Below are 23913 nucleotides of genomic sequence, written 5' to 3' on the forward strand. Positions count from 1 at the left end.
AACCCGGCCTCACGTTCTCCTCCTCGCGGAAAATTCCTACCGTTGTCATAGCGACGCGATTGATTGTGATTTGAAGCCCAATTTGTTTTTTTTTTTTAAATGACGTTCGGAGTAGCAAGATGGCGGCCGTTTCTCTAATGCTGTCCGTGTCATTTTTTTTCCTTAAATCGGCCCTTTTGTGTTAGTGTCAGACGGTGTTCTCTTTTCTTTCTTTCTTTCTTTCTTTTTTTTTGTCTTTTTTTTCAACCCGACCCCTGCACCCTCCCCATCTTCAGGCCAAATGGTGGGCGACCACACCCGACTGGAGTTCCACAACATTGAAACGGGGGTCATGACCGAGCGCAGATTTGTTTCCAGTATCCCGTCCAGCTTTATTGGGCATCTGCAGAGTCTCAGGTAATAAAAGATCAAGACATTTATTTATTTTTATTTTTTTTTAACTTCATTGAGGGCCAAGATGTCCAATCCATCATTGAAAATTTTTTGATGGGAGGGTGCATCTCGGCCAGAGGAAGAATGAATGAATTACCGTATTTACTCGAATATAAGCCGCACGCCCGTATAAGCCGCAACCTGAAAATAGCCTTGAATTATTTTAATTTTACAATTTCTTGCATATAAGCTGCAGCATGAAAATTGCCTTGAATTTTTTTAATTTTACAATTTCTCGCGTATAAGCCGCACCGTAAAAATTGCCTAGAATTTTTTTAATTTTACAATTTCTCGCATATAAGCCGCACCGTGAAAATTGCCCTGACTTTTTTTAATTCTACAATTTCTTGCATATAAGCTGCACCGTGAAAATTGTCTTGAAAATTTTAATTTTACAATTTCCCTGTATAAGCCGCACCCTGAAAATCGCCTTGAAATTTTTGAATTTTACAATTTCTCGTGTATAAGCCGCCCAAATTTCAAAGATTCCCAATTTTCCCCTCCATATTCATGGTTTTAATAGGGAGTACAAATGAGTTACTTTGAAGGGAAAATCTTTTAAAAAATCAACGCACGTGGTATTTCTGAGATACTGTATGAATCAAAAGCACATTATTAGGGTCAATATCATAAGAAAGTTAATGTGCCTGTCTTTTTAAATGCAGAATATCAAATTATTCAATTTGAAAAGCAAATAAGTCTATCTTGATGAGAACCTGATGCTTTCTAATTACAGATATTACAATTTTCTTAGCAGAAGTTAAAGATATTGTGGCAGCCTTATTGTTTTTTTCATGAATTTCATTCATGGACGTCAAAAAAAAAAAGTTTAGCGTTTTATCTGTTTATCTTTTCTCTATTTTGAAATAAATGACCGTATCGGCATTCGCTTGCGTCGTGACGTCACGGCGCACGCATTGGCGCCATTTTGAAGTGACGTCATCATGTCGCGTCATCGTCTCACGGTGCCCTCAAATTGCAGTTTTTTGGCTAGTCGTGTTTTTATTCGCATATAAGCCGTACCCTTGATTCCGCTATCATTTGTTTAGTCCGACAAAAGCGGCTTATATGCGAGTAAATACGGTCATTTTTTAACCTTAATGGCTCCCATTGAGGGCCTCAGACATCCAATCCGTCATTACCAGAACTTATATCCATATTTATTTGAGACAGATTATGATTGTGCCTAATGTTTTGCTACTTATTTTACTCTCTTGGCTGGTTAATACGTTTTCAGTGTCGTTCTGCTTCTTGCCTATCATTGATACTCAACAAAAAGAACATGAACCATTTGGTTATCATCACAAAAGGAGCCCTGACATGTAAAGGTATTTTAGGAATTCTTTGTTTCTTATCTTTTTTCCCTCAGGTTCAACGGCATGCTCTACATCGACCTGTGCAAAAACGGCGACATCGATTTTTGCGAGCTGAACGCCCGCTTTGGGATCCGTTCCATTATCGCCGACCCGGTGACCTTTAAATCCAAGAGTAGCTATCTGAGCCTGGCCACCCTGCAGGCCTACACGTCCATGCACCTCTTCTTCCAGTTCAAGACCACCTCCCCCGACGGATTCATCCTCTTCAACTCGGGGGACGGCAGCGATTTTATTGCCGTGGAACTGGTCAAAGGGTACGTACCTTTTTGCCAATAATTCAAAATTTAACTTGAAAAAAATCCAAAAAAATTAAACAAAACAGGATGGGCTTCTTTTTTTTAATCTTTTAAAGATTACGCGTCTTCATTGATTTTAGTTTAGTGGAGGAAAGTCGATAATCGTGATTTTGCAGAGGATTTTTTGCAGCATTTTGAACTCGAAACAAACAATAACTCATCACTTATTGCCATTTTATGATAAACATAACATTTTTTTTATACTGATTTCCAAACAGCTTGGTATCATTTTACTAAAATGGCGTCATTGATTTATTCATAATTCCTTTCTGAAATTAGGAGTATTAGGGAAATAAATTAAAGTTTAATATTACAGTCACAAGATTACATAACTGCTAACAGCTAATGTAGCTAAATTAGCGGCTATGTACTTTAATACAACGACTTTAATCTCGTAATATTAATTCATACCCATCCAAAAGTACAATTTTAATCGTGTAGTATTACGCCTTCTCTCCCGTACTATTTAATACTCCGACTTTAATATCATAATATAACATTTTTTCACATGCTAACGCTACGACTTTGAAGTTCAACCTTTTGGGGCCCAAACCAGTTAATAATTGACAGCAATTTAAAATTCTTTATAGTTCCCTCGGAACAAAAAGCCTCCAAAATGTTATTATATTTTGCTATCAATGACTTTTTATCCAATAGGACGAGATCACATGACTTTTTGTCCGTATCGGGTGGTATTTTTCCACTAAAATGAAATTGTTTTTTTGCCAATTGCAGCTATGTTCATTACATTTTTGACTTGGGAAACGGACCCAATCTGATCAAGGGGAAAAGTGAAAAGGCCCTCAATGACAACCAGTGGCACAACGTGGCCATCACGCGAGACAACAGCAATACTCACACTCTCAAAGTCGATGCCACGGCGACCGGTCAGAGCATAAACGGCGCCAAGAACTTGGACCTCAAAGGTATGCAAAGCCCATTTTTTTTTTCAGCGATGGAAATCCCATCAGGTGGCGTCCAGTCGTCCTAAATCTCATTCTACCGTATTTTATGGACTATAAGTTGCACCCGAGTATAAGTCGTACGAGCTAAAGAAGGCACAACGAAAGAGGAAAAAATATATAAGCTGCACTGGCGTATGAAGTTGTATACAACAATGTATGTTATTGTAATGAAAAATAGGGAACGACAGACGAAATAAGCACCGGTTAATATAACATATAAGTATTTTCCTGACTATAAGTCGCACATTTTTTTTGTTATGTTGTTTTTTAGGTCCTAGTTATGCAAAATCTGTTAATATAACATTTTATTATCCAAAAAATACTTATACTCTAGTGCGACTTATTGAATTGAATTGAATGCTTTTATTGCCATTATACAAGTATAATGAGTTTATTATTATTATTATTTTGTAATTTTATTATTATAGTCCGGAAAATACTGTAATATTCAGAGAGAAAAATTAATTGAGATTATAATGGAACTATTACAAGGTTCAAATTAAAATATGATGAAGGTTAAATTATAGATTATTCTATTACAAGATTACATTCAGCACGTCAATACCACAATTTTTTTTAGCTAACTAGTGCTATTGTTAGCATTGATTGAATTTTTTAGCTAGCCAGTGCTATTGTTAGCATTGATTCAATTTTTTAGCTAACCATTGCTATTGTTAGCATTGATTGAAATCATTTATTGATGTCTGTTTTCACCCATGCTTCATATTTGTGAAAACTAAATTGAGATTTGAAGTGACCATATCAGAAACCAGTTTTAACCATCCCGTCCATCCGGTTAGGGGACCTGTTCATCGCCGGACTGGGGCCAGGCATGTACGGCAGTCTCCCCAAACTGGTGGCCTCCAGAGAAGGTTTCCAAGGCTGCTTGGCTTCGGTGGACCTCAACGGCCGACTCCCGGACCTGATTAGTGACGCCTTGTTTCGTAGCGGGCAGATTGAGCGTGGATGTGAAGGTACACGGTCCCTCAGGTTCGAGCCTGACTATAGCTTCTACGGCGTAAACTTCAACTCCAGTTCCGGCAGCTCGTTCTACCGCCTCGGGGCTAACAGTAGCGCGTTAGCGTCGCGTCCGAGCACACGTACCTGCGTGGTCTTGGCCGCCGCGCTCGCCGCCTCGCTTTTGCGATGCTGAGGTGGGCGGGGCCTCACAATGTGGAGCTTTTTTAATTAGCCACGTTGGCTGCGGCCTGACACCCGAATATTAATCACCAATGCAAAATATGTCTAGGTGCTCTCATTTTGTAGAGTGTGAAGTGTGATGTCATCTCAGAGGAGGGGCTTAACACCGTCATGCCTGAATTAACATTTAATATATATATATATATATATATATATATATATATATATATATATATATATATATATATATATATATATATATATATATATATATATATATACATAAAAAATATTGGAGTAATCGTAAAAGATGGGAAATTGTATGGAAAAATCCAAGTTAAGAAAAAATACAAAACCAAATTTAAAAATAATATACAAATATATAAAATATCAAATACATTAATTCAAAAGGAGAAATACATTTTTTAAAAATCATGTAAAATTATTATTTTTTTTTTTAATGCAGTTTTTGTAAAAGAAAAATTTTACGGAAAAATCCAAGTTAAAAAAACAACACATTGTAGAACTAAATATATATAAACTATCAAAAAAATGTAATCAAAAGGAGAAATCGCAGTGTTTCATATAAATATCTCAAAATTAGATCATTGATAATACCCTATATTCACCATAATGTCTTAAATTTTCAAATATAAAAACATATTTTTAGCTTTTTTCTACTTTCCATATTTAGTCTTTTGTACCAACACTATTTTATGCACTTATGTATTCTTCCATTGTTTTGAATTCAGGGATAAAAAGGGTTAAAGGTCAACACTAAAATTCTATATATCAACATTGTTATTGTTATAGCTAGCTAACTCGCTAGCTAGCGAACTAGCTAGAAAACAAACCGAAAATCTGCCTTTTTTGGTGATTTTTCAAGGCTACCTATCATAGCTAGCTAGCGAACTAGCTAACTAGGTAGCTATGATAGGTAGCCGTGAAAAATCACCAAAAAGGCAGATTTTCCGCACACAATCGTAAAGGGCGAGTTGACCATGAAGCACACCCGCGTTTTAAATTCATTTAGACTTCCTTAGCTTGTTATTTTGACCATATCTGCATCAAAATGGGCTTTTGAAACATTTTGCATGGAAAAGAAAATGTCATCGTGGTGAGACGTTTCCATCTTCCTGTTCAACTTGTGCAATCTTTTTACTTTTTACACGTTTTTTGTCATCCTTTAAAGCTTCTGGTTTCTGCTTTCACGTGTTGTTTGCATGGAAGTCATTTTATGGGCACTAGTTGTTTTATTTATTCTTTTTTTTTGCCTGCCACATCATTCTGGGCTTTGGGTGTATTATGTTATATTTCACTGGTGTTGCGCCGATACCTTTTTTTTGGCTCCTGATACTGATTCTGTTTTTTAATAAAAACAAATTCCTGCGTATGTCCAATCAATTTGAGGTGGGAGGGTTGGCAGCGAAAAAAAGAACATTCCCAGCCTCCCACTTCAAATGGATTGGACGTTTACTCGTTATAAACTCAGTGAAATCCGCTTCACGAATAAACTCTCACCTAAGAAATGTTCACTGTGAATTTTCAATGGATTGTCGCTGCGACCAATCCATTTGAAGTGAGAGGATGGCAGCGAATGACTCCTACTTCAAATGGATTGGACTTTTGTTCGTTATAAAAATCCGCATTACGACGACAAATAAACTCTCACTTCAGATATGTTCACTGTCAATTTTAAATGAATTGTCGCTACGACCAATCCATTTGAAGTGAGAGGACGGCAGCGAATGACTCCTACTTCAAATGGATTGGACGTTTATTGTCAAAAAACTTCGTGAAATCTGCATTAGGAGGACGAATAAACTCCCACCTAAGAAATGTTCACTGTGAATTTTCAATGAATTGTCGCTACGACCAATCCATTTGAAGTGACAAGACGGCGACCAATTAACAAATGTTATTACAGTACAATATTTCAAATGGATTGGACGTCTTCGGGCGACAAACTCATTGAAATTCACAACAGAAGGATGATTGAATGCCACTCATCTGGCGGCCATCTTGGATGTGGCGAGCAGCGGTGAAACTTAGATATTCAAAAGTACATATTTCACCGCATTTTTTTCCCGGCGCTCGCCGATACGACGCAGTAATTTTAATGCCGTTATCGATGACAGTATCGGCGCAACACTATTTTTTAATTTTAATTTTTAATATCGTGGCTTATAGATTTTCATGTCCGAGCAATGAATGTCTGTTTACAGCAAGTGACAATTTGTACTTGTCTGTACTTGCCGCGATCATCGGAACGAGGTTGGATACTAATGTTGTTGTTGTTTTTTTCACTGTACAACAATAAATCAATAGATGATTGATTCATTTTATAAAATAAAATCTCATCAATCCGTTTTATGGTCTTGTTTTGATGTCCATGGCAATCGACCGTCTCATTTCTACGTGTGCTTGGATGTTTATGTACGTTGTTTTCCGCGCCAATGCATCATGATGTCATTTAAATTGCACTGTCATCCACTGCTTACGTTTTTGATACATGAAACTATTTTGTTTTTTAATACTTCATACCATGATAACATGATTACAGCCCATTATTTTTAGCTCAGTTGGATTTCGTGGCTTTCGTGAGGGTCATTTTTTGGCCCGTAAAAAGTTCGGGGGAATATTTCGACGAGAGTTCGTACGATGGATGAAGCAGGGGTGCTTAATATTTTCCTTATGTGGGTTTTTATGAGTGTTATTATTATTTATGATTATTTCTCCACAGACATCGGTTTCAAAGTGGCGAGTACGAACCACTTTGAAAAAGTACAAAAGGTTGCCTCTAGATACAAAAGAAATTCCAAGTTATAAAATTCAAATATCCTTTTGTATCTTGTATCTATTTTATTTTGAAATTTCGGGATATTTCCTGGCCTGCCATTGGCTTACTCTTATACTGTTTACGTTGATTAACCTACACGTCAGTGTTAAAAAGTTACAATTATCAGACTTTTATGAGATATGGGTCATTATGAATTATTATTGACAACTACTGCAATGACTTCTGTAGCCAAAAGGTTTATTTTTATTTGGAACCTGGCCCAGGGGGTTGATGGGTAATTGTTGTTTACATTTATCACTTACCATGTGTAATACTTTATTTAATATTGCAGTTCAAGTATGTCATTTGTCAATCAAAATTGTCATTTTATGAGCAAGATAAGGGTATTTGTAGAATTTTTTTTAAGTAAGTTTTTGTATTATTCAAAGTAGAATTTGATGATAGAGTAGGATTTCCTTGACTATTTGAAGTAATATTTACTTCATATGAAGTGGATTTCCTTGATTTTTGACATTGATATTTACTTCATATAAAGTGGATTTCCTTGACTTTTTGAAGTAATATTTACTTCATATAAAGTGGATTTCTTTGACTTTTGAAAGTGATATTTCATATGCAGTACAATTCCAGAGATTTTAGCTCCTAATGAGCAGATTTAGCATCTTATGGAATCTAATCATTTCATTGATTACATTAAGTACACTTTTTTTGTAAACACTAGTGTTTAATTTGTTTAAAAATTAAGCTCTAACAGTAAAAAGTAACATTTTATGGGAATTTTCAAGTCGATCACTGGTGGGATTGGACCTATACTGTCAACTTAATGATATTCAGGCAATTTGTTGATGCAATTTTTCTTCAAGGAAAGGTTATATCATGCAAATTGACGGCGACGGGGGACGGGGGGCTGCGGTTGGCCTCGGGGGTCCGTGTGACTGTGAGGGCTTCTCAACTTTGTCTTTTTAGGACCCAGCACCACTTGTCAGGAGGACTCCTGTGCCAACATGGGGATTTGCATCCAGCAGTGGGAGAACTACACCTGCGATTGCTCCATGACGTCCTACACCGGGACGCAGTGCAACGATCGTGAGTTTGCAATTTGGACTCGGGGATTTTAATGACCATGATAATGATCCTACTTTGCGGTTTTTCGTTTATCGCGGCCATGTCTGGTCTACATTGACAGCGATTGTCATTGGATGCCATTGACAGAGAATCCTCTTCTTGTTCAAAATCCTTTTATTTTATTTTTTTGTTAACACTTGCCGTTTGTCCCGCTTTGCTCAGCTGGGACCACGTACATCTTCGGCAAAGGAGGAGGCCTCATCACCTTCAAGTGGCCGGCCAATGAAAGGCCGAGTACCAGGACTGACAGGCTGACGGTTGGCTTTAGTACCTCGCTCAAAGATGGCATCCTTGTGAGGATTGACAGCGCACCCGGTCTGGGGGACTATCTAATGTTGCATATCGTAAGTTCACAGGAGTTCCTTTTTCGCCAACACGTAAAGGCTCCATTGACGGTGTTCGACGTCAATCTAATTTTACAATATCTCTTAGAATTATTGTTAAATTGTATTTATTTTTAAGCTTATAATTGGTTTCTTTCCTGTCAGGATTTTCTCAATTCTAGCTTTATTTCAATGTGTATTTTTTGTTAGTAAAATATATATTTTTTCATATTTTTCAAAGGAAAATTCAGACATCAAGTGGTTAAACCTATTGTGGAAATAAAGAAAATGGGTTTACACCTCCCTCTGGTGGATACAACAAAAACAACACCTCCGCACATTTCTTTTTCTTGATTTTTCTACAGCAAACTAAAAATTACTAATTTACCACAACTTTATTCCCCCTTGGGCATAGCAAAATTTATTTCGAATGCACTTTTATGTTTATTTCCTCTTAGCAACAAGGAAAAATTGGCGTGACGTTCAACATTGGGACAGTGGACATCAGTGTACAGGAAGGAAGTACCCCAGTGAATGATGGGAAATACCATGTGGTACGCTTCACCAGGAATGGTGGTAATGCGACGCTGCAGGTTGATAATTGGTCCATCAATGAACACTTTCCAGGTACAACTTCACAAATATTACTTATTGAAGTCACCAAGATATATTTTTTGCTCGTGTTGTAGCGATAACGTTTTGTTTTGGCACTTAATACCGATTCTGTGTGGCCCACCGAGTGGGCTGATTAAGGTACTAGCATCGATTGATAGCCGGCTAGCAACCGATGCTAATACTATAGCGATACGACGTTTATGGGAAAAGTATTACCTTTAAAAATGAATTAATCAAATGAAATAACTATTCTATTGCATACTCACCTGACTGTAAGTATGTAATTGTTAGCGTGGGTTGGTTACGTCACTGCTAATCGACGGCGCTAGCCGTCCAAAATGTTTAAAGTGGATCGAGTGAACGTGTTGATGCCTAAAGGTTGATAAACAGTAAAAATTTGATAAGTAAAAGTTGATATATTGTTTCATTTTTTGTTAAAGGGAACAGTGATGTTGAACGGGCTACGATGGTCATTAAGAAAATTCCTTTCAAGTACCACAAGCCGGTCGAAGAATGGCTACAAGAAAAAGGTAATACAGCTACATTTTGTAATCTTTTGTACGCGTTAATTTGACTTAAAAGTGGACTATTTCACATTATCAGCGCATTTTCTTGTTATAACTGTTTTATTGTCGACTTTAGGTTAGGTTTTATACTAGTGTTGCACTCATAATGTGTATTAACGCACATTTCTTATGCGGGTTTGTAATGACTTGAGTTTTTACGCATAAAATTGACAAGTAAATATAATGTAGTTGCGTGGCATTTATTGCTATTTTCCTTTAGTATTTAACGACCATGCAATGATCAGCCAGTTGCTTTTTAACCTTTAAAAACCTAAAGCAGTAGTTAATTGACAGCAAATTCAAATAGTTTATAGTCTAAAGCTTTTAAAACTCCCTCAAAACAATAAGACGACTGAATTTCAAATATGCCTTGTATAATTTGAGTATAATTAATGACATTGCTGTATCAAATATGTATTCATGTAATGCAGTTGGCCATGAAACGAAAAGTAATGTTTCGAGTCCGTTAGCCGCCAGCTTGTAGAAATAATCAAAATAGCTGTTCAAATGTAAACAAAAGACGTGTGCGGGCAAACATTTTAGTGGACCTTTTTTCGACTTTAAACACAAAAAAATGCTCATTTTTCAAGAAAAAATATTCATCAAATATATGAAATATCTCAGAATGCTAATTTTACTCAATTTGGGTGGGAAATGGTCTCCACAACATCAGAAAATGACTCAAAAGAGATACAGAACCTTAATAGTTTTGAAGTAAAATGCAATTTTGCAGAAGCAGGAATCAGCCAAATGGTTCAAATCCGTCGATTTGTTTTCCAGGGCGTCAGCTCACCATCTTCAACACTCAAGCCACCGTCTCCATCGGTGGAAGTGACCGTGGAAGGCCATTTCAGGGTCAACTGTCTGGCCTCTATTACAATGGCCTCAAGGTGTTAAACATGGCCGCTGAGAGCAACGTCAACATCAACATTAATGGGAGCGTGAGACTGGTTGGTGACGTTCCCAGTGGCTCAAGCAAGTCCACTGCCATGCCTTCGGATGTCTCCACTAACTTTGTTGAGACCACCACCATGATGTCCACCACCACCACTAGGAAACATAGATCTTCTTCTACGGTACGGGTTTAATACTGGGGAATCCAATTCGTTTCAATTGGGAGGACTGGTTGTGAATGGCCTCTCATTGTGCCCTGCGATTGGCTGGCCATTGATTTAGGGTGTCCCCCGCCTGGAGCCTTTAGTTAGCTGGGATAGATTTAAATGTAAATTAACCAATCTACTGTGATAAAACAACAAAATTGCAATAACTGCATTAACCACCTAAGTGTTCAGCATTCGCTTTAAAGATATCTGATGCTATCTAACGTCATGATTTAAAAAAAAAAAAAAAAACATAAGTGGTACTTGCGTATTCTATCTGTTTTCAGATAGTATTTTTTAAAAAGTGCGACTTATAGTGTGGAAAATATGGTTTTATATTCGGGCCATTACGGTAATACTAATGGCAAAATATTTGATTTCAATTCAAATACAGTAATCCCTCGATTATCGCGTCTTCACTTATCGCAAATTCACTACTACTCGATTTTTTTACGCTATTTATTATTAAATTACTATAAATATTTTTAAAATTTTATAGAAATGTGGGTGTCCTGTGATACTTTTATATCTGACTTTGAGTGTCTTTTTAAAGCTGATGAAATAATTTGGATTTTTTTGTGTTTTTTCTTTCAATACATTTTTTTTGCCCTGCCAAACCGCCTTCTCGTGATGAAGAAGCACGCAGCGGACGAAATCGTTTCATCCGCAGAGTGTTCCAGTGACGACGAAGACTTGGAGGAGTGTGAAACTGGTAATCCAGGTGGGCTAGGTTAGTTTGCATTTGCTTGCTTTCTATGTGCGCTCATGCATCTGCACCAGTATGGATGATGGCAGTCTTTAAGCATCACACCCCTATGGTTAAACAAATTGGAAAGTAATTAAAAATAATAATAATAATTTTTTTAAAAAAAATCAGCCGGCTATTCAAAGCTTGTTATCTTACAAGTACATAGTATTCAAATTAGTAAAACTTTATTACTGCCATGGACGACACTCAGAAAAAAAAGTGGTCACCTGCGCTCGTACGAATTTCGTCCGAGGAAATTTGATTTATTTTTAATAGCAGTGCGTACATCCCAAAAATGTCAAATTTGTAACAAAGTGAACCATTAGGGAATTTGTACCAAAGTGAACCACTAGGGGGCAGTGATGCTGCCATTCATCACGATTCTTCTTTTTAAACCAGACTTTTTTTTATTGTTTGGTTAAAGAATTCCATTGAATTTGTCTGTTGAGTCATTTCATTTTTGCACATTTTTCATAGTTCATATTTAGATGCTTGCAACTTTGCTTTAAACAGAGAAAGAGAGAGAGAGAGAGAACAGATATAATTGAATTTCTGTGTATATTTCCTTTTTGGGGTTTTGCTAATTTGCTATGCAGTAAAAACGGTTAAATACAAATCGGCAAGATTTTTAATAACCGAGAATATATTTGAAAGAATTTGGGAATTTCCATATTGTGCGATGATGGCTTTCACATTAAGGTCCTATATTTATTTCTCTCTCTCTATAATAATCAGGCTGACAAACAGTTGGCCATTCCCAATTTCTTTTAAAGAGTATGCAGGAGATCATCATAATAATTAACTTCTTTATTGAAATTCATGGGAATTTGTGAAGAAAGACAAAGACAGGGCCCCTGTCATCCAACCATTTTTACACAGAAATTCATGCCATCCTAACCCCGACATTATTTTGATGTGGACGTGGACAGTGGCATGCTCTGTTGCTTCCAAAATATACATTTACATTCATATATTTTTTCTTTCTTTGCTCAGTCCGCATTTATTACCAATTTTTAAATTTGTTGATGGCGCGTCAACTGTCTGTCTGCTACTTCTTTGCATGTACTATCATTTACTTTCCACTACTACAGAAGCCTGTCGCGATATAAAATAATACTGCGAGTATTTAAACTTCGCCCAATTAATTGCAATTGCGACTAAAATTTTCTTCACATATGTTTATTGCTCATCAAACCACCACAGGACTAAAATGCAGAAGTATAAAATTTAAAAGAAAAGGATTGACATAACAGTGTGGAGCGTTAGCATGGCTACATTGAGGCTAATAGTGAAAGACAATGTAGTTTTAGCTTGATAGGAACTAATGGTTTTGTTTCCATTAATTGCATATGTGACTAAAGTTCTTTTTGCATATGTTTATTGGTCATCAAAACGTTGCAGGACTGAAATTCAGTCGTACAAAATTTAAAAAATAAATTTAAAAACACATCTACATAACAGTGTGGAGCGTTAGTTAGCATGGCTACATTGAGGCTAATGGTGTAAGACAATATAGCTTTAGCTTGATAGGAACTAATGGTTTTGCTTCTGTTAATTACATATGTGACTACAGGTTTTTTTGCATATGTTTATTAGTCATAAAAATATTGTAGGACTAAAATTCAGACATACAAAATAAAAATTAAAAATTAAAACATCTACATAACACAGTGTGGAGCGTTAGCATGACTACATTGAAGCTAATGTTGAAAGACAATGTACTAACCACTTTAGCCTTGCTAGGAATTAAAACGCCATATTTTGCTGTTAAAACATGACACATAAAATATGAAAATTCAGTGGTTTGTAGCAAAACATTAAAAAAAGCGCAACAGGGTAGTCAATTAATGAGTGTAAGGCTAGTGTGCATTTCCGCTGAGCATTTCAAAATAAGAGCATTTCATGTTTGACAAAAATGCGAATAACTGCAGTGACTCTCAAATTGGACAATAATATAGCTTTCAACGGACCACCATTATGAAAAATGGTATTAGCAAAAAAAAGTAATCATTTGGCTATAAACTTGGTAAAAATGCACAGTCATTGACAGCCATTTTGAATCAGATTAATGCTAATGCTAAACTACCTCTTAACTGATGTGATGCATTGATTTAAACAATGTTTACTATTATTTTAAATGGAGCTTGTGTTTGTTCCTTTATTGCATTTGAATGGGTGGTTTGATAGAATATAGTGTCAAATTCGTGGGAGTTAAATTGGTTTCTTATCAGTAATCATTTTGGTGATTTGGTTATCGCGACAGGCCTACTATTACATGACGTCATTACAGTCCATCGTTTTCACATTTGCTTTGATAGCATGCGGATGAAAACATTCCTTTTTTCAAGGCAAATGAATATTTTACAAGCGCATATCTTCCAATTCTTAAAGTCAATTCATGGCGCTTTCATTTGAGTGGTAAAAAAAACGTCAAATTGCATTCTTAAACTCTCCTCCAATTGAGTTTACTACTCCCATTTTGCACAAATTTGGACATGTTCTCATTTATTTACTGTTACCCAGGTTGTAATACTCTTCATTTTGCTCCGAACAAAAGTTTGTTCATCAATTTGCATGACTTTAACGGCAATCCGGTCAAAATTGCTTTGTCTGCATTTGCATTTCAGCTGAAAAATGGTTTTGTAGTCATAGCGACATCAAATGCTAAACCCTGCATTATCTTTCTTTTTTGTGCGTTGTTTTTTTGTTTTTGTTTCTTCATCGAGTTGTGTGGTGATAATATTCTCTGTTATCCATTTGTCCCTTTCGTAATTGATTAATTTCATAAGATGGCAATTAAAAAATGATTCCAGAGTACAATTTGGTAAGCATAGGAACTCTAAAAAAAGATTGCAACATTAGCTTAATTAACTCTTTCAGGGACAGTGCTTTCTTTAGTGGACATTTATTATTAGCTTAACCCATTCAGTGCCAGAGGTCACAGGGTATGTGTAGTGGTAGTTAGTAAAATGAAAAATATTTTTACATGCATGCTTTTTTAATGTTTTATTTTAAATACTATTTGGCTCATTGATTTTCCCACAATTGATTCCTTGATCTGATTTGTCTCAGATTATTTTATTCAATGTAATTTGACCTCTTGATTAGATTAAATTAATACTCCAAATACACCAAACATAAAAATGAGTACTCTGGCAATTCAATATTTCTTTTACCAATGCCATCTAATGAAATTTTTCACAAATGTTTCCCTTTAACTTGTCCAGAAAGCCTGAGTTAAATGCGTATGAATGTCAAAGGAAACAATATTAATAGTGTATATCCATAATCTCGGTTTGGCAGATTCTTATTGCTGTTTTTGATGGAGTCGAATCAAGTCAAATTAGTGGTGGGAATTCATAAAAATATGTATAAAACAGCTTTGTGTGACCGTAAAAGTAAAGTGATCTGACTTTTTCAATTATTTTTTTTACTTTAATGATTTTGAAAAAAATAACAAATCAATATTTAATGTTTTTCATTTGCATTTTTTTTGCTCAAATAAATTTAGGTAAAATTTCCATAGCCTAAATATCTGAAAATAATGAAGTGAAATACATTTAATAAAATGTTAATTAAATTAAAACGGAATAATTTAAAATTAACAATGAATGTTTTAAAGTAAACATGCATTTTATACTTTATGGATATACACTGGTTATTTGACATTCAGCTCTTGGTGTAATGTGCAGTGGAAATGGTCAACGCACCCCTTTTTGTCATGTTTAGATACTTCATTTTCAAATGTAGCTGTATTTTAGAAATTTAATTTCACATGAACAATAATCTTTTCTTTAAACGCTAGTTCTATTTAGACCAATAGCTGCATTTTCCTCATTTTAAATGTTTTTCTGTGGCAATTAATGAGTTAACCTCCTATGACCTGGCGTCCACATTACGTGGACATCATTTTTCTCAGTAATTACTTTGATAATAAAAAGATAATTCTTTGTTTTTACACTCATTTGAAGCCTAATTATAGCCTAAATATCAAAGAGAAAATAAAAATGCATGCCTTGCAAGAATTTGGGTCTTAGGAGGTTAAGCTATCAAAATAATAGGAAATTACAGATACACAGACAATTTGACACTATTGAAGCAAACCCTGAAGTTAAAAAAGTAGATGTCCAACAAATCACAACAAGTTCAATTTATGCCATTTTCGCTTTTTTGGAAAATACATTATTTAAACAATTTAGATTTCTATTTATTTTTCCTCCTTGCTGCTACGTCAAAATTACCCTTTTATCATTTTTGTGTCATCTTTACTCAAATTGGGTGGACAAAAACATTTATATTTTGGACATCCTTATTATTCTCCTAATATCACCAAATTAGCATAAGCGTACCCATTAAACCTTTCATTATTTTTCCCCACAAATGTTCAACAGGGAATAAAAAAGGGGTGTACCACATTTCCAAATCCATTGTACGTTCAATGTTTGTATTTTTTCCTGTCCCCCTTCCGCTATTGGTTAAAACTGACCTGCATCCCAATCACACTAAATGAAACTCCCAGTAAATTCCAACGAAAACATTTCTTAACGTCGTCGCATCTTTATATCAATCTCTACGCCGTTATTTAAATTATGGCTCCTTCTTAAATAATCCGGGATTGGGACACAGAGTCTGTGGCATATTTTTTGGTCAGTGCTACCTACTGTAAACCCCTGTTTTTCAATGTTGTTTCTTTTCTACTTTCCCTAAATGCAACTTACTTTAAGCATGCATCAACATCCTGCAGTACAACTAAAAAGCAAGCCAAAAAAAAAGAAATGAGAATATCAACTGATTCCCAGCCAGTATTGTCACGATACACCCAGACTGCACGGCCGCTTCATGTTTAAAGATTAACATTTAACATTACGGACGTTTTCTGTCATGGAGAACCACGTGAGAGAGGAGAAACCGCCCCCCCCTGGCGGTGGAGATCCTCTCTACACGCTGTCTTTGTTTTCTATTGTGTGCATCTGGTTGTAGTGTGTGCAACAACAACAACAAAATATTTAAATGACCTCCATTCATCTTGTCATTTAATAGTTGGAACAGCTCTTTTTTTTTAATTTGTTTGGATTTAGTAGTTTTAATCCGGTGGACGAGTGTAACGGTTCTCAGGTCGATGCCAGGTGTGGGTACTCATCGTGTGGAGTTTGCATGTTCTCCGGGTATTCCGGGGTTCTCCCACGTCGCCAAAAATATGCACGCTAGGCTAATTGGATGCTAAATTGTCCTAAGCTGTGATTGGTTGTTTGTCTAATCGTGCCCTGCGATTGGCCGGCCGCCGATTCAGGGTGTCCCCCGCCTAAAATATGCACGCTAGGCTAATTGGATGCTAAATTGTCCCCAACTGTGAGTGTGATTGGTTGTTTGGTTGTTTGGCTAATCGTGCCCTGCGATTGGCTGGCCGCCGATTCAAGGTATCCCCGCCTAAAATATGCACGCTAGGCTAATTGGATGCTAAATCGGCCCTAGCTATGAGTGTGACTGGTTGTGTTTGGCTAATCGTGCCCTGCGATTGGCTGGACGCCAATTCAGGGTGTCCCCGCCTAAAATATGCACGCTAGGCTAATTGGATGCTAAATCGTCCCTAGTGATGAGTGTGATTGGTTGTTTGTCTAATCGTGTCTTGCGATTGGCTGGCCGCCGATTCATATGTACGCTAGGCTAATTGGATGCTAAATTGTCCCTAGCTGTGAGTGTGATTGGTTGTTTGGATAATCGTGCCCTCCGATTGGCTGGTTGCCGATTCGGGGTGTCCCCCGCCTCTGGCCCGAAGTAGCTGGGATAGGCTCCAGCACCCCCGTGATGAGCGTTTCAGAAAACGAATGAGTAATATTAATTTTTCACCATTGGCTTATTGGGAATTATTTTCCTTAACGTGTAATTTGACCATCTCAAATATGAAACTGCTCCTACTACTAACGACTACTAATGACTTTTATTTATTTATTTATTTATTTTCCCTCCACCTCATTTGTGCTTTCTTTGCAAATCAATCACAAAAAAATACCTCCACGCAACCCGCACCATTCTAGATCGCAATTTCATCAGCCAATATTTTGGGATACTTTGAAATCTTAACCTTTAAAAAAAAACGTAATTCTCGAATACTATGTGCAAAAAAAAAAAATTAAAAAAAAGACTTGCATGGCTAAAAAGTTGCAGTTTAGGGTTTGTCAGAGCTGTCAGTGTTAGAGTTGTTCTGTTCTTTTCTGTACGTAGATGGGCATGTTTATGCTCATTGTTTGTATATCCCCATCCCTTCCTTACAGCCAAAAGCTCTATTGCCGCCCGACCGCCTCGTTCTGCCTTTACATGGACATGGCAACTGACTTACACTGTCACCCTCATCAGCCTCATTTCCTCTGTAATATCTTCATAGGCCCCGCCCCCTTCTTCACCCGCTCCCTCGTTCTTAGGCTTTTAACGCAACGACGACTCCAGAGTCATTTTTATTAATTTTTTTTTGTTACTCTGACGCCAGTAGAGTTTAGACCAAGTCTTATCGCCATGGAAAAATGTAGATTTTGATAAAAAAACAACTAAATGAGCGCCAACAACATTATTTACGGTGAGAGATGACTTATATATATATAGATATATATTAAAGAAGACAGAAGAACATGATGGTGTTTATTTTTTACGTTTTGTGGTGTGGATGTGTGTGTGTGTATGTTGTTGCCTCCCTGTACTGTCATGTTTGATATAGAAACACACACTCTTATGAAAAATAATATACCGGCTTTTTTAAAATTGATATAACGTGGATATGCATTATTATTATTATACCCCTGTTTCTTTTGTAAATTCTTTTCTTCCCGGCAAACTAACGCGGAAATACGTCGACGTAAGTGGAATTGTTTCTCTTTGATTGTTTTTCAGTCATGCAGTTGGCGGCCCTTTTGAATACCTGTTAAAATAACAGGTTACTACCGTATTTTCACGACTATAAGGCGCACCGCATTATAAGGCGCACCCTCACTGAATGACACATTTTCATTTTTTTGCCATATATAAGGTACACTGGATTATAAGGCGCCCAGTCTATTTTGGAGAAATTTTAAGACTTAAGTGCGCCTTATAGTCGTGAAAATACGCTAATTATGAATTTTCAATTTTCAAATCATATCTTGACTACATTTGTGATAATATTGTGGATTAACGCATAACTTTAAAAGTGGAAGAACTGCATCACTGACTAATTTGTGAAAGTGTCTTAGTATGTTTTGCGCAATGTTTTATGATTTGAAGTATAATAAAGTGTCCTTTTTTTCTCTGGTAGAATCGTGCGCTTGTGAATGTCTGTTGGTTGTTGCTATCGTTAATCTTTTTGTTTTTTGCAAGGTGCTTTTAAATATGACGACGGAGTATTGGGCCCAAAAGAGAGAAAAATAGGTTGGAATAAAGTCGTAATATTACGATAAAAAAAGTAGTTTTTAAAATGTAGATATCGCGCAAAAGAGTTGCGATGTTAAGATCTTTACGTCGTTAAAATACGTTGATAAAGATGTGTTATTCTGACTTCTATGTACTTTGTATAATATTACAAAAATGAATTATGATTTTACAAACGCTAGTCAGGACAAGTGTACAGATGAATCATATTTCAATTGAAATATTAGCAGGTTAAATTTGTGATGTCAAGTAAAATGTACCTGCTATTTTGTAACATTACATCATCCAATTACATAACTTTTGACATCATTTGCATTATCTACTCTCATAATATTGAGTAAAGTTACGTATTTTACGAATTACAATATTAGGTTTAGCCACACAGAAACTATATTTAAATGACATGAAGAGCGACTAGGTCTCTCGTAAATGTCATTTTGCTATGTAATATTACGACTTTAAACTTCTAATATTATCTCCACTTGATTCTTGCAATTCCATTTTTTTATTTTTTTCTCTTTATGGGCCAAATACTGCCTCGTAAATTCTAAAGTACACGAGCAGTGGATTCTTTTTTTTTTTAACGTCAATGGCAGTCCGAATGTTCACTCATCATAAAAAAACAAACTTTTGTATTTTCATCTTGACAGAAATTGCAATGTATCTCATTGTTTTTTTTTCTTCGTGTCTTAAACTTTATTTAAATGCTTCTCACGACAGTGGCTGGATTAACGACAAACATACAAAGATCATTTTGTAAATAATGTCATTTATTATGCAATGTTGACATCATTTTTAATGTTTTTAACGTTTAGGAGCCGTGAATCATTCGAATCTTTTATGACTCACGAGTCATGTTGTGATTATGCCACTGTCATAAGAGGCAATCAAATCATGTCATATTTTTGTCTTTAATTTCAAAATTTCCCTCAAGTCATCGACTGCCATTGATGCAAATAGACGTCCAATCCCATTGGCAGCAAATCAACCAATGCCAAGTTTAACCAACCGGGATTTCTACTACTTTTGATAAATCAATGTCGGGAGGGTGCATCTCGGCCAGAGGAAGAACAACAAATTACATCTTTATTTTCAACTTTTCTCACATTCCGATTGGACGTCTATCTGAAAGAGTCCATGCGTCAAAAAAAGGGGGGAAATATGGCAAGTGACATTTCCCGCACATGGACGCTTCCTCAGATTCCGCCTTAATTTCCCTTTGCACGGATCGCCGCTAACGAGCCTCAGCCACCAAAAATCCCGTCCCCTAACGGTCTGTATATCTGTGTCCAAACCCAGGAGCTGAGTTAGTCCCCCCCCCCCCTCCGTCCCCGTCCCCAGTATCCGAGGATCCATTAGCCCACCCCCTTTTGTCCATCCTCTTGCACCCTTCATTCCCACTTCCTCAACCCACCACCACCACTACCACCCACTTCCTCGCCATTACCGAGACCACCAAAGAGTCCCTGTCCAAGGCCAGTGAGGCGGGGGCGCCGTGCTTGTTGGACCGAGGCAGCGATGATTGTGATGATGATGGCTTGGCAATATCGGGGTATGGCTCTGGGAAGAGTTCACGTCTAACCAGCCAGCGCTGAAGAAGATTTTTTTTTTTTTTTTTAAACACACAACCATCTGTCACCCCCTTTTTATCCACGTCGGGCTACGCGGTGGCTACAAAGCACCCTCGCCCAGGACTGTTAGCCATAACGCTTCGCTCTCCAGACGCAATAGGACTATCTCATACCGCCAGAGCCGCACCACCGCCACCTCTCTGCCTTTACCGCCACCCTTCACAATGCACCCGCCGAACATCCGACCGGCTAAAAACAAAAAAAAAAACACACACAAAAAATACAAAAAAAAGCCCTCGCCAAGACCTAAAGTCGCTCCCATCGCCCGCATCCTACGAGGTTAGACGGCACGCCGGCCCGAGGGGCCCCGCGATTAACCTCCACCCTGTTCCGTAATATACCCACAGCACTTCCCACAGAACCAGGCGTCAGGCCGGGGCCTTCGGAAGTAGTCCGGGAATCGAGCAGCACCACCGGGATGGTCATCGGGATAGTGGCGGCCGCCGCCCTGTGCATCCTCATCCTACTTTATGCCATGTATAAGTACAGGAACAGGGACGAAGGCTCCTACCAGGTGGACGAGAGCAGGAACTATATCACCAACTCGGCACAGAGCAACGGCGCCGTGGTCAAGGATAAGCAGCAAAGCTCCAAAGGAAGCAATAAGAAGCAGAAAAATAAGGATAAAGAATATTACGTGTGACCGTGGACTCCACAGAAGAGAGTTAGAAAGTTCTTCGACAGAAAAAAAAAAAACGATGGTATCCGACGGAACCCCAGCGATCCTCCGCTGGCGCCGAATAGCCGAACTGATGATGACATGTACTATAATACAAAGCACACTTACTTCTGTCCGTGTAACAGGGGGAAGCTTCATAGCAACTTTAGAGAGCTTAACTACTCTTATCTGGTCAGAGACATTCTCAGTAATAGAAATATTTCTCCCAAGTGACTTTTTAGAGCAACGTGATCTGTACGTGACGACAAAAAAAAAACAACAACACCACGTTATTTTGTATTTTACAAAACGGTAAACGGTCCGTTAGCCGCATGAAAGCAAGTCGTAGTGCTTAAACCAGACGGGGTCATTTGTCGGTGGAGTCGAGAGGGGGAAATGGACTCGTCGTATCGGTACTCGGTATATGACGCGGTCGTGTGGTTTCTGATGAATAATGTGGTGTCTTATTTATTTTTTTGGCTTTGAGCAAAAGAAAAATGGAGGTCAAAACAACAAGAAAACAGCTACTTCTGTGTATAAAATGAAGTCGAGTCGGCACACCAACGCCGCTCGGTCAATCTGTTCTCGTTGAAATCGTATTTAGTATCATTATTCTGATTGTCTGACACACTTTGTGCGGGTTCGCTTTGGGGGGAAAAAAAGCAAATGATTGTAAAATGCATGTCATCCTAACTTACAGTATAATAGTCAAAAGACGATATTCCATTGGACGCCAAATTTGGAAACAAAAGCCCTCCCACATTTGGACCAGACAAAAATATCAGTTAAAAATAGGCGGCACACGTTTGAAGTGTCCAAGATCAGCGTATCACTTAAAGAGAAAAAAATGACTATTCTGATCTTTTTGGAGGAAAAAACAAAAAAAACTGTATATCAGTTTATCGCCTATTGTACTCTTTTTCTATGGATCTGTGAGGACAAATGCAGTACTAAAAAATTGTTAACGTGTATACAGAAATAAATTCAATGGTCAAAGTGTGAAATCTAATCTATTGTCACAGTCAACTGTGTCAAAAAAAAAAGAACAAAGCAAAATTTGTTTACATATTTTATTACATGCTAGCTGTTGTACTTTGTAGGTAGTAAATTGTACATATACCATATGACGGCTGTCATTTTTAGTACCTCTATTGTACAGACTGGACACGATTATCCGCATATTTCATGACAAAGTCTATAAACTTGTTTATTCTATGCTGAGAAAAAGAATGTGGAGAATAATATTGATATTCCGTCAAGAGATAAAAATTGTATTGTTAGCCTAGCGATCTAACTACAGATGTTTCTAAAGTTGCATGAATATTTATCTACTTGCAGTGTTTCAACCAAATAAGGTGCCCTTCTCTCTGTACCGAAGCTGAATACTGTTTTGGGTTCCAATAGTCTCATTTTGAAAGAAAATAAAGTCAGAAACAAGTCACCGGTGGTCCAGTGGTACATTTGCCTGACTTGACGTGCAGGGAGTTAGGGTTCGAGTCCCACTCGGGGACTGTTTCAATGGGGTAGACTGCTGAAAATGATGTTTCTGGATATTTGATTGCAAAAATGTCGAGACTCAGTTCATATTTTTTTGTCATCTCCAGTACATTTTAGGACAGACTTTCTTTGGTCGAGATCTACACTTCAAGGAGACGACAAGCTAAAGGTTAGCTCCACTTTAACAATCATATATGTTCAGGGGTGCTCGCACACGAGGTACTAAAGAAATGAACAAGTCCAAAAAATTTAGCCATGTAAGATCTACCCATACATTCTTCCAATTTATGTTGAGGTATGTTGCGTAACCACAGATGTATACTTAAACTTTATTTGTACAGTGTTGTGTTTGTATATGCGTGCGTGTTAGAGAGACAGCGTACTGCTGCTCTTAAAGTACTCTCGGGGGTGCCGCCAGCTAAGACCGATCCAGTCCCGTTACCGTAGAATTGAAGGCGGCACACGTTGAAGTGTCCAAGATCAGCGTATCACTTAACGAGCAGCTGTCGTAGCTTTTTGTTAGCCCGCCAAACACATACACATATTTAATTCATATTTATCAAAAACATACTTGAATACAAATGTAGGTATTCTTTCATAGAATATCATTTTACAGTTTGAAGTGTCCGAGATCAATGTACCACATAATGAGCAGCCGTCACAACTTATTCGTTAGCCCCCCACACACATACACACAACAAGAATATATTTTATTTACGTTTATCAAAAACATACTTAAATACAAACGTAGGTATTCTTACATAGATTAGCATTTTAGAGTTTGAAGTGTCCGAGATCAATGTACCACTTAACGAGCAGCTGTCACAGCTTGTTTGTTAGCCCCATACACATACGCACAACAAGAATATTTTTAATTTATATTTAGCAAAAACATACTTGAATACAAATGTAGGTCTTTTTTCATTGAATATCATTTTAGCAAAAGAAAAACTATTTTGGACCCAATGTCCAGACATAAAAACACTAAGGTAAAATACACAAACCCTTAACCTTAAAAAATATATATAATTATTTAATATATCTAATATAATGATAATATAATATAATAATAATATACATTTCAGTCGCCCACAAAAAAACGCAATAAGTACTTTTCTAAACCTAGTTTCGCCCTGCCCAAGATGGCCGCGATCTCGAACAAATAAAAAACCAAACGGCGCTTAGTGTTTGTATCAAAAAGTAAGGGGACCCTGTTGAGAGGGCATGAGGTTAAATGTGGATAAAA

The 23913-nt window shown here is 37.1% G+C and overlaps 1 protein-coding gene across 4 annotated transcripts in view; it reads left to right on the top strand.

Annotated features, from left to right (window-relative positions):
* nrxn3a (neurexin 3a) overlaps nt 1-22611 on the top strand; it is a 63112-nt gene extending 40501 nt beyond the window's left edge. For 3 of the 4 annotated variants that reach the window (XM_077621240.1, XM_077621242.1, XM_077621243.1), the window contains 11 exons: nt 276-396; nt 1802-2062; nt 2840-3030; nt 3870-4043; nt 7976-8095; nt 8297-8478; nt 8916-9084; nt 9513-9602; nt 10419-10714; nt 11375-11468; nt 20860-22611. In XM_077621240.1, the coding sequence (XP_077477366.1) occupies nt 276-396; nt 1802-2062; nt 2840-3030; nt 3870-4043; nt 7976-8095; nt 8297-8478; nt 8916-9084; nt 9513-9602; nt 10419-10714; nt 11375-11468; nt 20860-21155 (1994 nt within the window). In that variant the 3' untranslated portion in view covers nt 21156-22611. Of the gene's footprint in view, nt 1-185; nt 397-1801; nt 2063-2839; nt 3031-3869; nt 4044-7975; nt 8096-8296; nt 8479-8915; nt 9085-9512; nt 9603-10418; nt 10715-11374; nt 11469-20859 lie in introns of all 4 variants that reach the window. The other variant, XM_077621239.1, reaches the window with a different exon arrangement.
* Nucleotides 22612-23913: the final 1302 nt, after the last annotated feature.

This window comes from Stigmatopora argus, chromosome 15 (genome assembly GCF_051989625.1).
Source record: "Stigmatopora argus isolate UIUO_Sarg chromosome 15, RoL_Sarg_1.0, whole genome shotgun sequence".
NCBI lineage: Eukaryota > Metazoa > Chordata > Actinopteri > Syngnathiformes > Syngnathidae > Stigmatopora > Stigmatopora argus.